We start from the raw sequence: 15014 nt of genomic DNA, 5'->3' as shown, positions 1-15014 counted from the left end.
TAGACTATTATCAGAAAAAAACAATTTATTTTAGCATTGATTTTTCTCAAGAAATAGTTTTTCTCTTCAAGGTTTCTGATGCGGAAAACCTAAACTATAAATCTCATATTGGTTTTGTGCCTTATCTGATCAACGGAATAGGGGCTCTAGTTATTAAAAATCGACTATAAAAAGCTTCTATGAGTAAAAGCTGAAAGGGAGAGGAGGAAACTAGATTAAGTTAGAAGACTGCTTACTTGTCAGGATTTTCTTTGGGTGCTGGAAATGACTGGGGATTCACATGAGCCAGTGTAATAAATTCATTCTTCTCCAAACTTCCAACCAGGATTCGGATTTTTGATTCCACCAAGCCCACCCTGAACAAATGTCACTTAGTATTAATGAAAATTCTGGTTAATTTAAAAAATAAAATAAAATGCACAAAGTCAAGTATGTTTATGCAAAGCAGTAACAGCAAGTTCACACTTAAACACACGTGAGAGCAGTTCAACCATCTGAACGTCCACAGATAAAACCAGTCTCATGCTCTAACCAAAAATGCTGATGCAAAAACTGAGGAAGGAGAACCAAGCCACATTTCAAACTAAGAAGGTTACAAAAGACATCCCCGCAAATATTTAAGGATAAAAATCAGGACACTAAAACAAAGCACCTTAAATATACAGTTAACGATACGTGGATCTCCATAAGGGAAATAAAAATGGAAATGGTGTATGGATCCCCAAATTCCTCTACTTCCATTTCAAGTAGTAAAGCTCGGCTTATGAATCAAACCAAACTGGATGGGAGCATAACCTCCTCCCATCTCCTACTGTGCTCTGTAGCTATCTGATTTTTGCTTATTTTTTCTGTAAAGTCTAATCTTATACTCACCATTCTAGGCGCTGTTTTTCTGTTGGCGCACTTGCTAGAAGTACAATATAATGCCTTTGGAGATAAAGACAACATGCTATTTATTTTATTTAACTGCTTTGTGCTGGATATTAATACCATAATGTAATAGCTTTGCGACAGTTACAGATCAGCATCAATTTAGCAAGGGGGGATCGCAATCTCAGTATGTCCATAAAATCATAAAAGCTAATTTTCACAAGTTTCTAACTACTGGTGAGTTTAATTCTTCTAAAAAAAAAAAAAAAAGTGATTTTATAAATAATTACCCCAAAGCAGCTTAATTCAAGGACATTGAATAAACATGAACTGATGGGTTTGGTCCAAAGACTCTGATGGAGTGCTTTCTATCTATAAGCTGCTCACTAAAATATATTAAAACAAAATTGTTTTAATTGAAGTAACGCACCATGGCTTTGGACACAAAAACAGGATCACTAAATACACATATTCTATCAGTAAGTTCAAAACAGTTCAAACACATCATGCTTTTTAACTCAAATTAAAAGGTAGCAAAAATTAAACTGAATACTGAAGGTAGGCCTCAGGATTTTATTCAAGGAAGAGTGTAAACTTCTATTAAAAAAAAGCAGACTTCACTAACGTGAGATCAACACAGAAACCTGATTTTTATGTGGAATCCAATTCCATCAGAGAAAAGGCAAGTTTTCATTTCACAAAATACCATCAGAACTAAACACCTATTTTTAATCTTTTTAAATCAAACTATTTACAACTAGAGTATAATCCATATAATTTTATAATACCAAAAAACTTTCATCCAATATACTCTTCTACAGAACCCATCTCAGAGGTGCTAGAAGCCAAACTTGTCACCAGAAACTACCTCACAAAAAGCAAACTCACACCATTACCAAGGACAGTTACTAGTTAGGAAAGCTGGGGTATGATGAAAATTTTTAAATTAGTTTACTCTTTTAAAAGGCTGAACCCCTTATCGTTCACATCTGACGAATGAGGTTTTCGGGCCAAAAGCGCAACGCCTGACCTAGGCCAGGAAAAAAAACCTACTAACCCCAGTTCAAATTAGTCATCTGGAAAAAAAAAAAAAAAAAAAGAGAGCGAGAGAGAAAAAACATTTAGGCAGGGGATAGAGAAAATTTGGGAAGTTAAAAAACATTTTTTAACCATTCTTCCTTAAAATATTCCATTTGTTTGCTTATTATTTACGCTCATTAAGTATTTAAAAACTAGTCACGATTCTTCATCGCTATGTGACCCAGGTGCGAGACTTGTGTGCGTCCTCTGAAAAATAACATCTCTTACTGGCAGGAGAACTGTGAGGTTCAAATGAGTTGGCTTCAAATACTTATAAACTTAAGGGAACACAGGCAGCATATGTAAATGTGGAAACACGGAGACAGGTACGTGAATATGCAGTTCAAACCATACAGACCAGTACTTCCTTCACCACCAGTTTACTTTGTTCTGCATTATTTGGATCAAACCAAATAGGACAAACACAGATGGCCTAAGTAAATAAAAGTTAATAAAAGTCACATAAAAGCACTAAAAGCTCATGCATCTTACGAACACAGAAACCCACTCAGAGCCCTTAAATGCTCTTAAGTCCACTAAAATCCTAACAAGCTCAGTCACCTTATTTCCAGTCCCTGGGAGACTGGAAATGGGCAACAGTTTTGGGGGGGGGGGGGGGGAGAGAAGATGGAGAAAGAGCTCACAGAAGTCTAACAACTTACAACAGGAGACAACAAACTACAAAAGCAGGCATGTACACAAAAACAAAAAAAGCAAAGATGTCTGCATTCACCTAGTACAGGGGACAAAACTCTCAGTCTCTAAACTACTCTTACAACACTATTAAAATGGATGTTCTTAATCACCGCCTTAGTCTTCAGTACAACAAATGTTCTCTATTTACAGAGGCAAAACATACAATCCATTGGAACATAATTTTGTTGGCAATTTAAAGTTTAAAATTTCCAAGTTTAAAGAGTTCAAACTCGGTCTTATATCGCAATGCGGGGGGGGGGGGGCGTGGTAATCTACTCTTGTTATATCCTTCACTCAGCCACATTTAAGCAAATTTAAAGTAGAAGATATTAAATACAGTAATTACTTTCAACAGAAATAACCTGCCATTAGGAATCCATTTATAAAACAAAGACTCATCCAACTAAGAAACAGAAACCAAATCCCAACCGAGTTTGTTAACAAAGTTTTAAAAACCAAAACTGGTATTCAACTCCTAAGATCTGTACCAGAGAATAGAAAAACCAAGAAGTACTTCAAAATTTAGACTACATATATCTTCTTATTGCTGTCCTAAAGAATGTGATCCCCTATTTCCAACTGCTACTAGAATTTGCTTAAGATGTTCAAATGCTTTCAGGAGACACTTTTGAAGCCTTAATGCAATGGTCATTAACTTGACCCAAACTTAAAGTATGTTTCCCCCCAAAAAATGTTTTTTCACTATAAAAATGTATCCCAAATGAATTAAAACCTATTTAAAAATTCCTAAGAACAATTTAGTTGCTTTTATTACCTAATAACTATTTCCAACCAAAATATAGTATGTAAGTAGGTTTCCTGGCCATTTCATCAGAATATTGTACTTGGGTAAACTACAACTCAGATATGTGCACTGAAAAATATAATCTTCTTAGAGAAAACTCCTCACAATTCCATCTTTAATTCAGAAACAAAAGTTTACAGTTTAGTATTTTAAGTTTTTAAAACATTTTAAGGCTAATTATTCTATTCACACATACACCTTGAAATTATAATCCTACGCCCTAGAGAACATGTTGGCCCCTCCCTGTTACCTCTCCTCCTTTTTCCAGTTGAAATGGAACACCTGAATGAAGTATTCACATTTCCTATGTCAACGATGATTACCTTTATTGCTATGTGTCAACCTGAATAATCTTAAAGGAAAAACATGAGAATTATCTTCTTGTAGCTATTTAAAATTGAACAGAGCGAGGCTATCCCTTTTTCTCAGAGAACACTGAGATCATCTGGAAGATGGACTTGTCTGCTTTGTAAGACAAATGAAATTTCCCCCATGGTTCCCACCCTTCCAAGAACAACAGGCAGGGATATTACAACCTAAGATCCAATACATAACCAACGGCCCTGGTTTCAGGACACACTAAGCCAACTCTGACTCCAGAGACAACTAAGGATTTCGATTCAGTTGTACAGCCCACTTGGGGGGTATTACACATGATACGTTAAAAGGAAAACTTCAAACCTGTGACTACCTGCACACGTTCTAATGATAGTAAGCACTAGACTATTCTAAAGAAGAACATTTTGGGAGAAGTTAAAAATACAAATAGGATTTGGAAGATGAAACTAGCCCATTATTGTCATGCTTTCAAATCTGTTTTCCCAGGACTCACAGCTAAAACTTAAATTTTTCTGATAGAATGCCCTCTATTTGTTGCTACTTCCTCATATCTCATCATGCTTGAAGTCATTTTTGATCACCTAAAATGATTTGTTTCAAGAGAATTCAGTAAATAATCTGTAACCTTTTAATCAGTCCATTGAAGACCTTATAGGGACCATTTGGTGTCAGTTAAAGGACAGCTCAAAACTTGTAAAAGAAAAAAGATTAAGCAAGGTTTAGAAAAAAAAAAAAAACCTTCAAAGCTCTAGTAATGCAAATTTATTCAAATAGATGACACTATCAAGGTTTCAATTTCAACAATTAATCTTTCTTCAAGTGAAGGAAGCCATTTCAGAAACCTCATTCTACCCACCTCGAGTTCTACCAGGAAGTGATAGGAAGAATGAATCTAATTTCGTCTTTGATTCTCAGGGATTAAGAGATGCTGATACTTTTCTACAAAACCAGTTTCTTCCTTATTCTCCATACAAGTAATTAAGTACTTTGATGTTGTAGTTTTTAAAGTATCAGAATAATATATGTTTATTAGTTTAAATGTTCAAAGGGTACTTCCTCAACATTGGTTAAAATAAAAACAAAAACAAAAAAAAAAAAAAAAAAATCTGCCAAATGGAAAAGCACAAACTTACGGGGAATAATAAACATGAGCATTCAATGTTATGCTATTTAAGTTTTTTACTGACAACGCAGTGCTCCCAGAACACAACAATTAAGCTGGCTCCATATTGCTTTTTCATGCAAAAGATACAGAAACAAAACACAGAGACATCATGAAGGTCATCATTCTTGTTTTTAATTGGGGAAATAGCATAAAGCAACCTTGCTTAGATTATTACAAAACACAATCCAACACAAGATCAAATGGTCAGGAAAGTTTCAAGCATTAAAGAAAAAAAATTTTTTAAGTGGGACTTTGGCAAGTTTTCAGCTCAGGGCAAATAAAAGTGCAAGTCCGTTTTTTTCGTTTTAAAAAGTAAGATTTATTATAACTTACAATTTTCATCAAAACCAACACAATCAGGCTTTTAACCTGTACTATGGTATTATCATTATATTAAAACCATTAGTAAAAAATATTACACCCACTTAGATCCCAAGAAAATTATTGGTAGCAATGTCGGAAGGGGCTTTATTAACATTAGGGGGAAATGGTAGGCCAATCATGTGCTTTACTTACTAGAAACCCTTTCCTGACTCTATGTTGACATTTTATTAGCTCTGCCTATGTTCATATAGGATCTCAATGGTAAGTTTCCAGAGCTGGCTGGAAATAGTTTCCTAAGAGAGAACAGTAACTACAGATTTCAACTGCTCACTCCTTTGCCAAAGCATACAGATTGAGAGTTCAGGTGACGACTGAGACGCCTACAGAATGGATGTTGCTACATACGTGGGAGTTGGGTTACACCAGGTAGCAAACGGTAGGGGCTACACTTCACCTCAACAAAGAAAAAATAAGGGGTTTACTAAAATCAATACAACCTTTGTGACAGGAAGGAAAATTTAAACTACATTAGCCTAGCAAGAAGAGAGGTCACATATGCTACCATTAAACCATTACTTAAGAGAGTAACATGTCTGACATGCCTTAAAATACATACTTGTACTTTTGAAAGAAGTTTGGAGCTTCAAAAAGTTTGGACCACTCTGCCTTACTCAGCAAAATTTCATCTGTGATAGCAAGACCTAAATTAAAAACATATTAAAATGTTGGCATGCTTCGGTCTAACAATCTAAAATTTTAAAGATCTTAAACATACCACATGCATTCACTATGATCCTAAAATCAGAACTTTAACAAATAGCAATTTTGGTCTATCGACTTTACAGCACAGAGACTCTTACATACGTACACACTTTTCAAAAAGCTGGAGGATTTTTTGAGAGCCAGGTTTCTGGTAAATTACCATTACTCTAAATGCCATGCTCATAGGAGGACTCTCTCCAAAAACTGAAGCACTGTCGTTAACCAAGAAAGAAAAATTTCCCCAAAGCTCTGATTCTTGCCTTTCTAAAAACAAGCTTCCTGATGTTCCTAAGCGACATCCTCCCATGAAGAGCCTCTTCAGACTACAGAAAAGAATCTTACACTTCTGAGTTTGAAGCCGGTAGTGGTACAGCTAATTCTGTGTCCTTGACTATTATCAAGCAAATCAAACAATCCTGTTTCAGCTACTTCCCTCAAAGACCTTTTTAGGCAATGAAATTAACAGTACTGCTGCAAATGGAAGTTTAGAGGTTTTTCCAAAATCATAGGCACTTTGGCCCCAATCCTGCTCAAAGCTCTTTCCAAGTATATACAGTGCCTGGTAAAAAGCATCTCTCACGTCACCCAGTGGAGACAAACTGGTAGGTAGCATTTAAAACTGTACATGGCAATGGTATGGCACTAAAGCAGCCCGTAAAGGCACAGCCAAGGAGACAGCTTTAAACTGGTTGACTCTCCAGTATATAATCAAACATAATTTGCCTCAAAGGAATTGAATGGAGCTTTTCAAGTCACTTCTCAAATACATACTGTAATCAATCAATAAACACCAAAACCCACTTCAGTGAATGCTTTCTTCAATTTCAACTGTATAACTGGGTCTACAATGGTATGTAAATCCTTCGTGTATAAAGGAGAGCATAAGGATAAACACTTACCTTGTTTAAACTCCTCAACCATGACCATCCGTGTTGAAACGGACACATTGTACGTGGAGTTCTGTTGTGGGTATGCTGGTGTAATTATAGGCATAAGATGGTACCTATCACTGGGGTTTACCTACATACAACAACAGCCAATCAGTTTCTTCAAGTACATATGCAACAGATACTTGGACTTTTTACCCCTTGTTAAACTGAACCAATGATTAAATTTTAGTTCACTCATAGCTGGAGTTGAGAAAGAAAAACCATGTAAGGAGACATTGTTTTTACAGAATTTCTTTATAGAATCTTTAGAGATTTGGTCTAAACTAAAGGTTTGCTTCAATCATTTGGGCAGGACTATTCTGGCAACCTTAAATAGTGTACCTGTCGAGCAAAAAAAGTTCTAGTTGGGCATCTACTGATGTTTAGTTTTTCTTTTTTCAACAACAGAAATGGGGATGCACACATAATTATACTTTTCGGAAACGTCCTAACAGTGTTCTGTGCAAAACAAATTTTAAACAAGATGGAAACGTAGTTTTTAATGTACCGTTAACTTAAAGGACGTATAAACTTATTAACACATGCGGAGACTAGGTTACCCATGGTGGTACCATTTTAAGATAAAAATGAAATGACTTAATAACTTAATCTGTATACTAATGATACGTGACATATTTCCACAAAGGAAATGGTAAACTCACATCCTTCTAAAATTAAATGCTTGGGGTTTGGAAAACTTGAAAATACATAGCTTGATGTAATTAACAGAATTTAAAACTGACATTATTTTCAATACTGCAATAAGACAGCAAATTAATGTAGAAAATCGAATCTATAGACCTTAAAGTCTTATTGAAACCTATGTTTCTTTTATCAATTAAAAAATTGCTTGTTAACATTTAAACTGAGTAAGCGATAAAGGTCGTAATTTCCCATAAAGCAGAAAAGAAGCTCTTCTTTTAGCCCAACCAGGTTTTTGTAATCTGAAATATCCCAACCAATTTTTAAAATTACATCATAATAATCAGAGCGATACTGCTTAGAAGTTATCTGCCACACGTAAACATTAGACAGTTCTCCTACCACAACCCAATTTTAACATTTAGATCAAATAAAAAAATACAGGGATTTTGAGTATCTTTTATTTTTTTTTTAAGCACAAATGCCCACACAACTTTGACTTACAAGGTAGTTCTATATAGAATAAATTAAAATGTTAGTGAACTTGATATTATAAACTATGTACAATTAAATGGAGTTTACAGGGTACATAATTATGCTTCTCACATCAGAGGACAATTATAGTTGATGTTATCTAAAAAAAAAAAAAAAAAAAAAGTGTAATACGGACATGTCCACTCATACGTAAAAGGATGGGAAGTCTCCCTGAAGATTATGCAGATGATTTTTACTTGTTATTGCACAGTGCGAATTTGTAGGGGAAAAAATAATACACTAACCCTTGGGTCCCATACAGGCAAATTAAGATTGCATTCTTCAGGCTGTTTCAATAGCACTGGATTTGGCCATTCCCTGTTTAAAAAGATTGTAGCACTTGATAAGACTATTGGATATTACCATCTAAACGTATTTTGTTAAACATACAGCATTTGTGAATGTGATCCTTCTTCATTCATTTTGCCCTCTTGATATATAAAATCTCTTACTCCTTTCTGTTGATGTTAACACCACTCAAAATACTTTTCCTCTATGAAATTAACTTAAACCATTTGGTAGCTTTCTTAGGCTGAAGTCAAAACATCTTCTCTGACTCTCAAAGAACTGATAAAGCGTTATTCTTTTTTTTTTTTTCAGTACTATCCCAGGACATTTGATGTGTTCACCTCAACCTTCAACAGGATAAATCCCTCTTGAAAGATAAAAATCCTCTCTTTATACTAGCTATGTTCAAAGACAAGTGAGGATGAAAAAGTTCACTCATTTAGGCAAAGGAATATGAATAATTACAGAAATTGATTTGGAAAATTTTTCCCTATCTCACAACTTAAAAGTTGTTAACATGAATATGTGTAATGAAACCTTGTGACGCAAATACGTTGTTTTCAAGACGCATTCTATGAGTTAGCTACCTCAGTCCTTTATGGAAGTGTTTAAAAATTGGAAAACATTTGCCACCCTTAGTATCAAGCTTAGCTTTTTAGAAATATTGTTTGCTATGTATGTGTAACATTACAGAAATCCTGACATCCTGTAGTCAATCTCCTCAAAATTGATTATATGTGATTAAGTGCTATCTGTAAATAACAGAATGTGTACTGAAAAGTGTGGCATAGTTCTCAATTATATTTCCAATAACTCAAATTTTTATAAAAGTAATTAAAAAGAACTGTTTTTGCAGAGGGAGTAGGTACAGGGGTTCGTAGGTATAGAGTGGGAAGACAAATCTCTGATACCAATTTGATTAAAAATCAAGAAACTGAATCTTTTAGGCCAAAGCAACTAATATGAATTGGCAATAATTTTTTATCTTACTGTTCTAAAAGAAATAATGTTTGACAAATGTGAACATAATGAAATGAGGAAGCTTTAAGGGAAAAAAAAAAAAACTCTCCTGGGTCAATGACTAATCTCCGAGGGATGACAAATTGCCATTTTTTACACATTTATATTCTTAAAAGCTTTTTACATACAATTACATTTTTAATGCTTTGCGCCAAAGATAAATGGGCAACTGAAACAAAAAACAATTCCCAAAACTAATGACCTATAGGTTTAGAAGAATCCAAAGAGTAAAAGAAGTGGTATATATAAATTTTATCCAAAGTTCCTGAAACGGATACCATTCATTGGATTTTAGCAGACATGACAGCTAAAATTCAGGGTTTATTTGCAGGATAAGGAAGCACAAAAAGCACCTGCCTTACTATCCTGGGAAAGCCAGGGAAAAGGAACGGAATTTAGGCTTGCCATTTTCCACACAATATGATCTCCCCAAGTCTACCTAAATGGCTACATCATGAACTAAAATTTCAATCTGAAACCAGCTGCAGAAATGTCATAGAAATAAGACTAAACTTCAGTGTCTACAATCAATTTTATTTTAATATAATCTAAACACATACCATTTAGAAAATACCAAGAAAAATTTATGTACAAGAGTTGACGCTATTGCATTTGGATAAAGCTGGCAAGTTCTTGCTACTAGCATAGCCCAGGAAACACCACCGAGGAAACCTAATATATTGGAATAGATGTTGTGGCCTGTTGATAAGGGAAAAGCAAAAAGAAAAGTTAGTGTTGAACAAAAGTTTAAACATTTTTAATAAGCTAGCCAACAAATTCTGAACTCACGTTTGGCCCACAGTTTGATAGCTCTCAGAGTTAACCTGAAGTTGTCAATGTTTGGTACTAGATGTAAAATTTCATCGGTTACCCTGCAACCTGATTAACAGGGAGTGAAAAAACAGAACATTAAATCATCAAAAGTTTAATGACCATATTTCTTTTCAATTTTCTAAGACTGATGTCAAACTTAAATAAAAACATTTCACAGCATCAGTAACATTAACTGATTTAAAAAGCAAATAAAAAACCTAAAACTTGTATTTCCTATCACAAGTATTACCATAAACCAAAGAGTCTGAACTATAATCTACCTCATCTCAAACTTTCATCAGATAAATTAAAACGTCTTCCAGTCCAGATATGCTGAGAAGGGTTTCCTCCCCCTAAGTTTCCAAGAATTATTCTTTCACAGCAAAAGGCAACAAGCAACGTAAATACAACAGTGTTCAAAATTAATCCCTTTAAACACAACATCTGAAAAGGTTACAAAGGATCATCATCATCACAACTAATTCGGTTATACAGTGAAACCGACACCACTAGCAACAGAGTACAGATGTCAGTCTTTAAATGTCCCAGAAAGAAAACACGTTAACAGTTCAAGATACCAGTGAATAAAATAAATTCCCTCTGGCAGTCTAGCTATTAAGTAACGTGTATTTTATCTGTGTATCTGTATTTTAGCGTGTATTTTATTGCTATGGGTAAATAGCATGGCTATAAAAAGCTCCATTATAAAATCTGAGTTAAAAACGATTTCATATTTGACAAGAACAGCTACTACACAAATGGAAGTGGGTTTTAACATACCGTTAAGACTTCTTATGCATCTTATGTCTAAATTCTTAAGCAGACTGTCGTCTCGTAAGTCCAAGTCTTCCGGAATAGTCTGCAGTGCTAATCTTGCAAACAAAATATCAATCTAGAACAAAAACAAAACTCAATGTTCCATATACATCAAACTATTTTTAAGGCATTTCTTTAAAAAAACAAAACACTTAATACTCTTTAAAGCCAGGATCTTCTCATCAACTATAAACATGACAATGCCTCCAAAAGGCCAAACACCACGCATCTGTACCACAGGTATTTTTTTTTTTTTATTTTTTTTAATGTTTACTTATTTTTGAGACAGAGAGAGACAGAGCATGAATGGGGAGAGGGTAAGAGAGAGAGGGAGACACAGAATCTGAAACAGGCTCCAGGCTCTGAGCCATCAGCACAGAGCCTGACGCGGGGCTTGAACTCACGAACTGCGAGATCATGACCTGAGCCGAAGTCAGACGCTTAACCGACTGAGCCACCCAGGCGCCCCTGTACCACAGGTATTTTAATCAGATGTTAAAACATAGCACTATGAAAGAGAACTTGAATAAATACCTACTTGTCATTTTAGTCATGCTTACTAAGTTTTATTTACTAAAGTTTAGTTCTCCCTCTATATGAACTGTGAATTGATCATATATGAAACAATACAGTGCCCAAATACAAGGCCAGTATCCCTACATTTAGCCCAAATACAGCTGCCAGTAAAAAGGGGGCTCCTTATGTTTAAGAACTTACATATCTGTAACATTACACTATGTTTCCCCAACTTAGTTTTGACTAAATAGAAACAACCCAAAAAAAAAAAAAAAAAAAAAAAAAACCTAGCTAATTCTGAAGGCTTAGAGAATGAAACGGACAACACTTTTTCCCTTTTCCTCAAGAAAAGGTGAGAGCACGAAGAAACGGCATGGATTTGGTTGTTATTCCTGAGGGCATGATTTCATGGTTCTAAAACTTCGGATGCTGTCTATGTCTAAAATAAGCCTCTTAGAGTATCAATTTAAAAAGCAGTATTTTAAGAGCTTATTGTGAAAAATCACTCAAACATGCACCTATAGACCAGAAAAACAGCTGTACACTTTTATAAATAATTCCTCGTGGCACAGGATAAAAGTTCCAATGAGGGGCGCCTGGGTGGCTGAGTCGGTTAGGCGTACAACCTTCAGCTCAAGTTATGATCTCACGGCTTGTGAGTTCAAGCCCCGCTTCGGGCTCTAGGCTGACAGCTCAGAGCCTGGAACGTGCTTCAGATTCTGTGTCTCCCTCTCTCTCTCTTTCTCTGCCCCTCCCCTGCTCATGCTCTGTCTCTCTCTCAAGAATAAACAAACATTAAAAACAATTAAAAAAAAAGTTCCATTGAAACAAATTCCAACATCCAAATAGCTCCTCCAATATAGACAGAAATAATGATCATGTGCTTACAAAAACAGATACCTCAAAAAGCAACTCAAGGAGACTGCCAATAAAGTTAGGATAAAATGGGGGTGGCCAGCTGGCTCAGTCCATTAAGATGATCTCCCGATCATGGGATTAAGCCCCGTGTTGGGCTCTGCGCGGAGCGTGGACCCTACTTGGGACTGACTGTTTCTCTCACCTCTCTGCCCCTCCCCGACTGGTGCATGGCGCACATGCGCTCTCACTCTCTCTCTAATAAAAATAAACTTAAAAAAAAAAAGTTAGGGTAAAATGATTTTTAAAATGTTGCAATGTAAACACATTCCCTAAAACTGTTTTTTTTATATAACATATGGACAGAAAATGAATACATTAAATATTTTGAGTAACTATTTGATTTTCATCTCCATCTTGAAAAGTTTACACAATTGAGTTGGGTCTTCCACCAAAACACAACCTCCTATCTTTTGATAACGTTCCTTTGGGGAAAACAGGGCACTGCTATACGTTACAGACGGTTTTATATTTATTTAAACATTGACAACAAATCTATCTAAACCTGACAAACCTTTACTCAATTTAACATTTTATGTCAACTTATTAAGGACCTTTACTAAATTTAACATTTAACGTGTACTTATTTTATATCTATTTTTCAAGGACGATGGAGCTGGGCATCTTATGTAGCAATTACAGAAGTCGCTTTTTTTGTAAACAATAAAGCATTACCCTTCCAGTTTTCAGAATTTTACAATCTGCACTATGACTACCAGTGGCTTCCCAGCACCATTACATACGGCAGAAGTGACACAGGTAACTGAAGGCGCTTCACTGTCTTATCAGCTTTGTTCCAACTGCCTTCTCTACAAATGTGGAAAGTAGCAGACAGAAATGAGTGTCATCTCAAGAATTTGAACTCCTAAATCCTCCCCTCCCAGAAAATCTCTCTGCATACACAATATCAGGTCACAGTTTTCTCTAAACTTCTTAAATATTTCATTTAAATGAGGTCAAGGCAAAGTTCTAGCTGCAAAACTAGATTGTGTTATTGCCTTAATGAGACTAAAAGTCTATAAAATTTGCATGTGGAGAACCTACCAAGTAAATGGTTCCACAGAAGCATTTCAAAGTCAGTGTTGCATTATTGCTGCCTATATTTTAGCTCTCAATTTCATGAGGCTCTTTTTAAAAGACTAAAACTGATATTGTACAAAGAACCGGGAGTCAATTCCGTTAAAAAATTTTAATTTTTATGTTTTTATTTATTTTTGAAGGAGAGAGAGTGACAGAGCATGGGCGGGGGAGGAACAGAGAGACAGGGAGTCACAGAATTCGAGGCGGGCTCCAGGCTCTAAGCTGTCAGCACAGAGCCCGATGCGGGGCCCAAACTCACGAACTGTGAGATCGTGACCCGAGCTGAAGTCGGACGCTTAACCGACTGAGCCACCTAGGCACCCCCCCAAAAAAATTTTAGTATCATACCAACTCAGCAATTAAAATAAACTTTCAGCCTACCCCAATCAAAATTACACACAGCAAGAACTGCCTTACCTCTATCCCATCAAAACACAGTTTGATAACTGGTACAAATGCCTCTTCAACAGCCTGTAAGAAAATTAAATAAACTCAGTGTCGATGCAAGTACAGATTAGACCTATACTAGTTTTAGCAATTGTAAGTGAATGGGATTATATGAAACTGCTTATACATAATTTAGCAAAATGCGTGACAAAGACTAGGTTCTCAGCAACTAGCTTTAAGACACTAGGCTCTTGAATCAGACAAACCTAGGTTCAAATCCTTGATTTCTGCCACTCAGATATGTCATTGTGGCTACATCGCTTAATATTTTGTTTGCCTTATTTCCTACTCTGTTCATGGGATTAAATTTATGATTTCAGACTTGTTGTAAAGAGTAAAATGCAAGCATACATGTTAAGCACTTGAAAGGGTCTGGCAAACTGCAAGAGCTCAATAAATGATGGCTACACCATAAAATTCACTCAGTTCACTGATGTTTATAACTCCTCCCCTTTCACCCCAAACATTTACGCACTCTTAAATCTTTTACTTCTTCCTGTAATTTCAACTTATCATAGAATGAGGTGAAAAAGTCACTTCGATCAACATGTCTTGGTGCAACACACAACGCATCAATATCGGCACCTAAAAAAAATTAAGCCCATCAACCACTAATTACTATTACAAGAAAATTATTTTACATCTTATCATGGCAGTACTTGATGTTGAGATTCTGTTAACATTATACCGGTGAGCCTCTAAAAACGTGCCCTTCCCCTTAAAGAAAGTACTGGTCAATATAGGGAAAACGTCATCTTAATTGATGGGATATCTTTTTTCCTACAGCATCCTATTTATAGCGGCCCAGGTGACCTGGGAGTCAAACAAAGGGGACTCAGATAGGACTTTAATGGTGAAGAGGGGGAACTATTCAAGAATACACCCAACATCCTGATGTTGCTGGTCATAGCCATGTTCATTAGCAAACCACACACACACACACACACACACACACACACACACACACACACAC

At 35.7% G+C, this 15014-nt stretch overlaps 1 protein-coding gene across 8 annotated transcripts in view; it reads right to left on the bottom strand.

Annotated features, from left to right (window-relative positions):
• The window catches only part of PAPOLA (poly(A) polymerase alpha), a 62122-nt gene that overhangs the window by 23670 nt on the left and 23438 nt on the right, over nucleotides 1-15014 (bottom strand). For all 8 annotated transcript variants that reach the window (XM_040478185.1, XM_040478184.1, XM_040478187.1 and 5 more), the window contains exons 5-14: nucleotides 14517-14626; nucleotides 14012-14065; nucleotides 11048-11159; nucleotides 10244-10333; nucleotides 10015-10153; nucleotides 8392-8464; nucleotides 6941-7061; nucleotides 5896-5980; nucleotides 874-927; nucleotides 237-356 (exon numbers count right to left, since the gene is read on the bottom strand). In XM_040478185.1, the coding sequence (XP_040334119.1) occupies nucleotides 237-356; nucleotides 874-927; nucleotides 5896-5980; nucleotides 6941-7061; nucleotides 8392-8464; nucleotides 10015-10153; nucleotides 10244-10333; nucleotides 11048-11159; nucleotides 14012-14065; nucleotides 14517-14626 (958 nt within the window). The remainder of the gene's footprint in view (nucleotides 1-236; nucleotides 357-873; nucleotides 928-5895; nucleotides 5981-6940; nucleotides 7062-8391; nucleotides 8465-10014; nucleotides 10154-10243; nucleotides 10334-11047; nucleotides 11160-14011; nucleotides 14066-14516; nucleotides 14627-15014) is intronic.

Source organism: Herpailurus yagouaroundi, unplaced genomic scaffold, assembly GCF_014898765.1.
Source record: "Herpailurus yagouaroundi ecotype Mexico unplaced genomic scaffold, PumYag 141, whole genome shotgun sequence".
In the NCBI taxonomy this organism is placed as follows: Eukaryota; Metazoa; Chordata; class Mammalia; order Carnivora; family Felidae; genus Herpailurus; species Herpailurus yagouaroundi.
The sequence above is the reverse complement of the archived record's forward strand: the minus strand, read 5'-3'. Positions and strand labels throughout refer to the sequence as shown.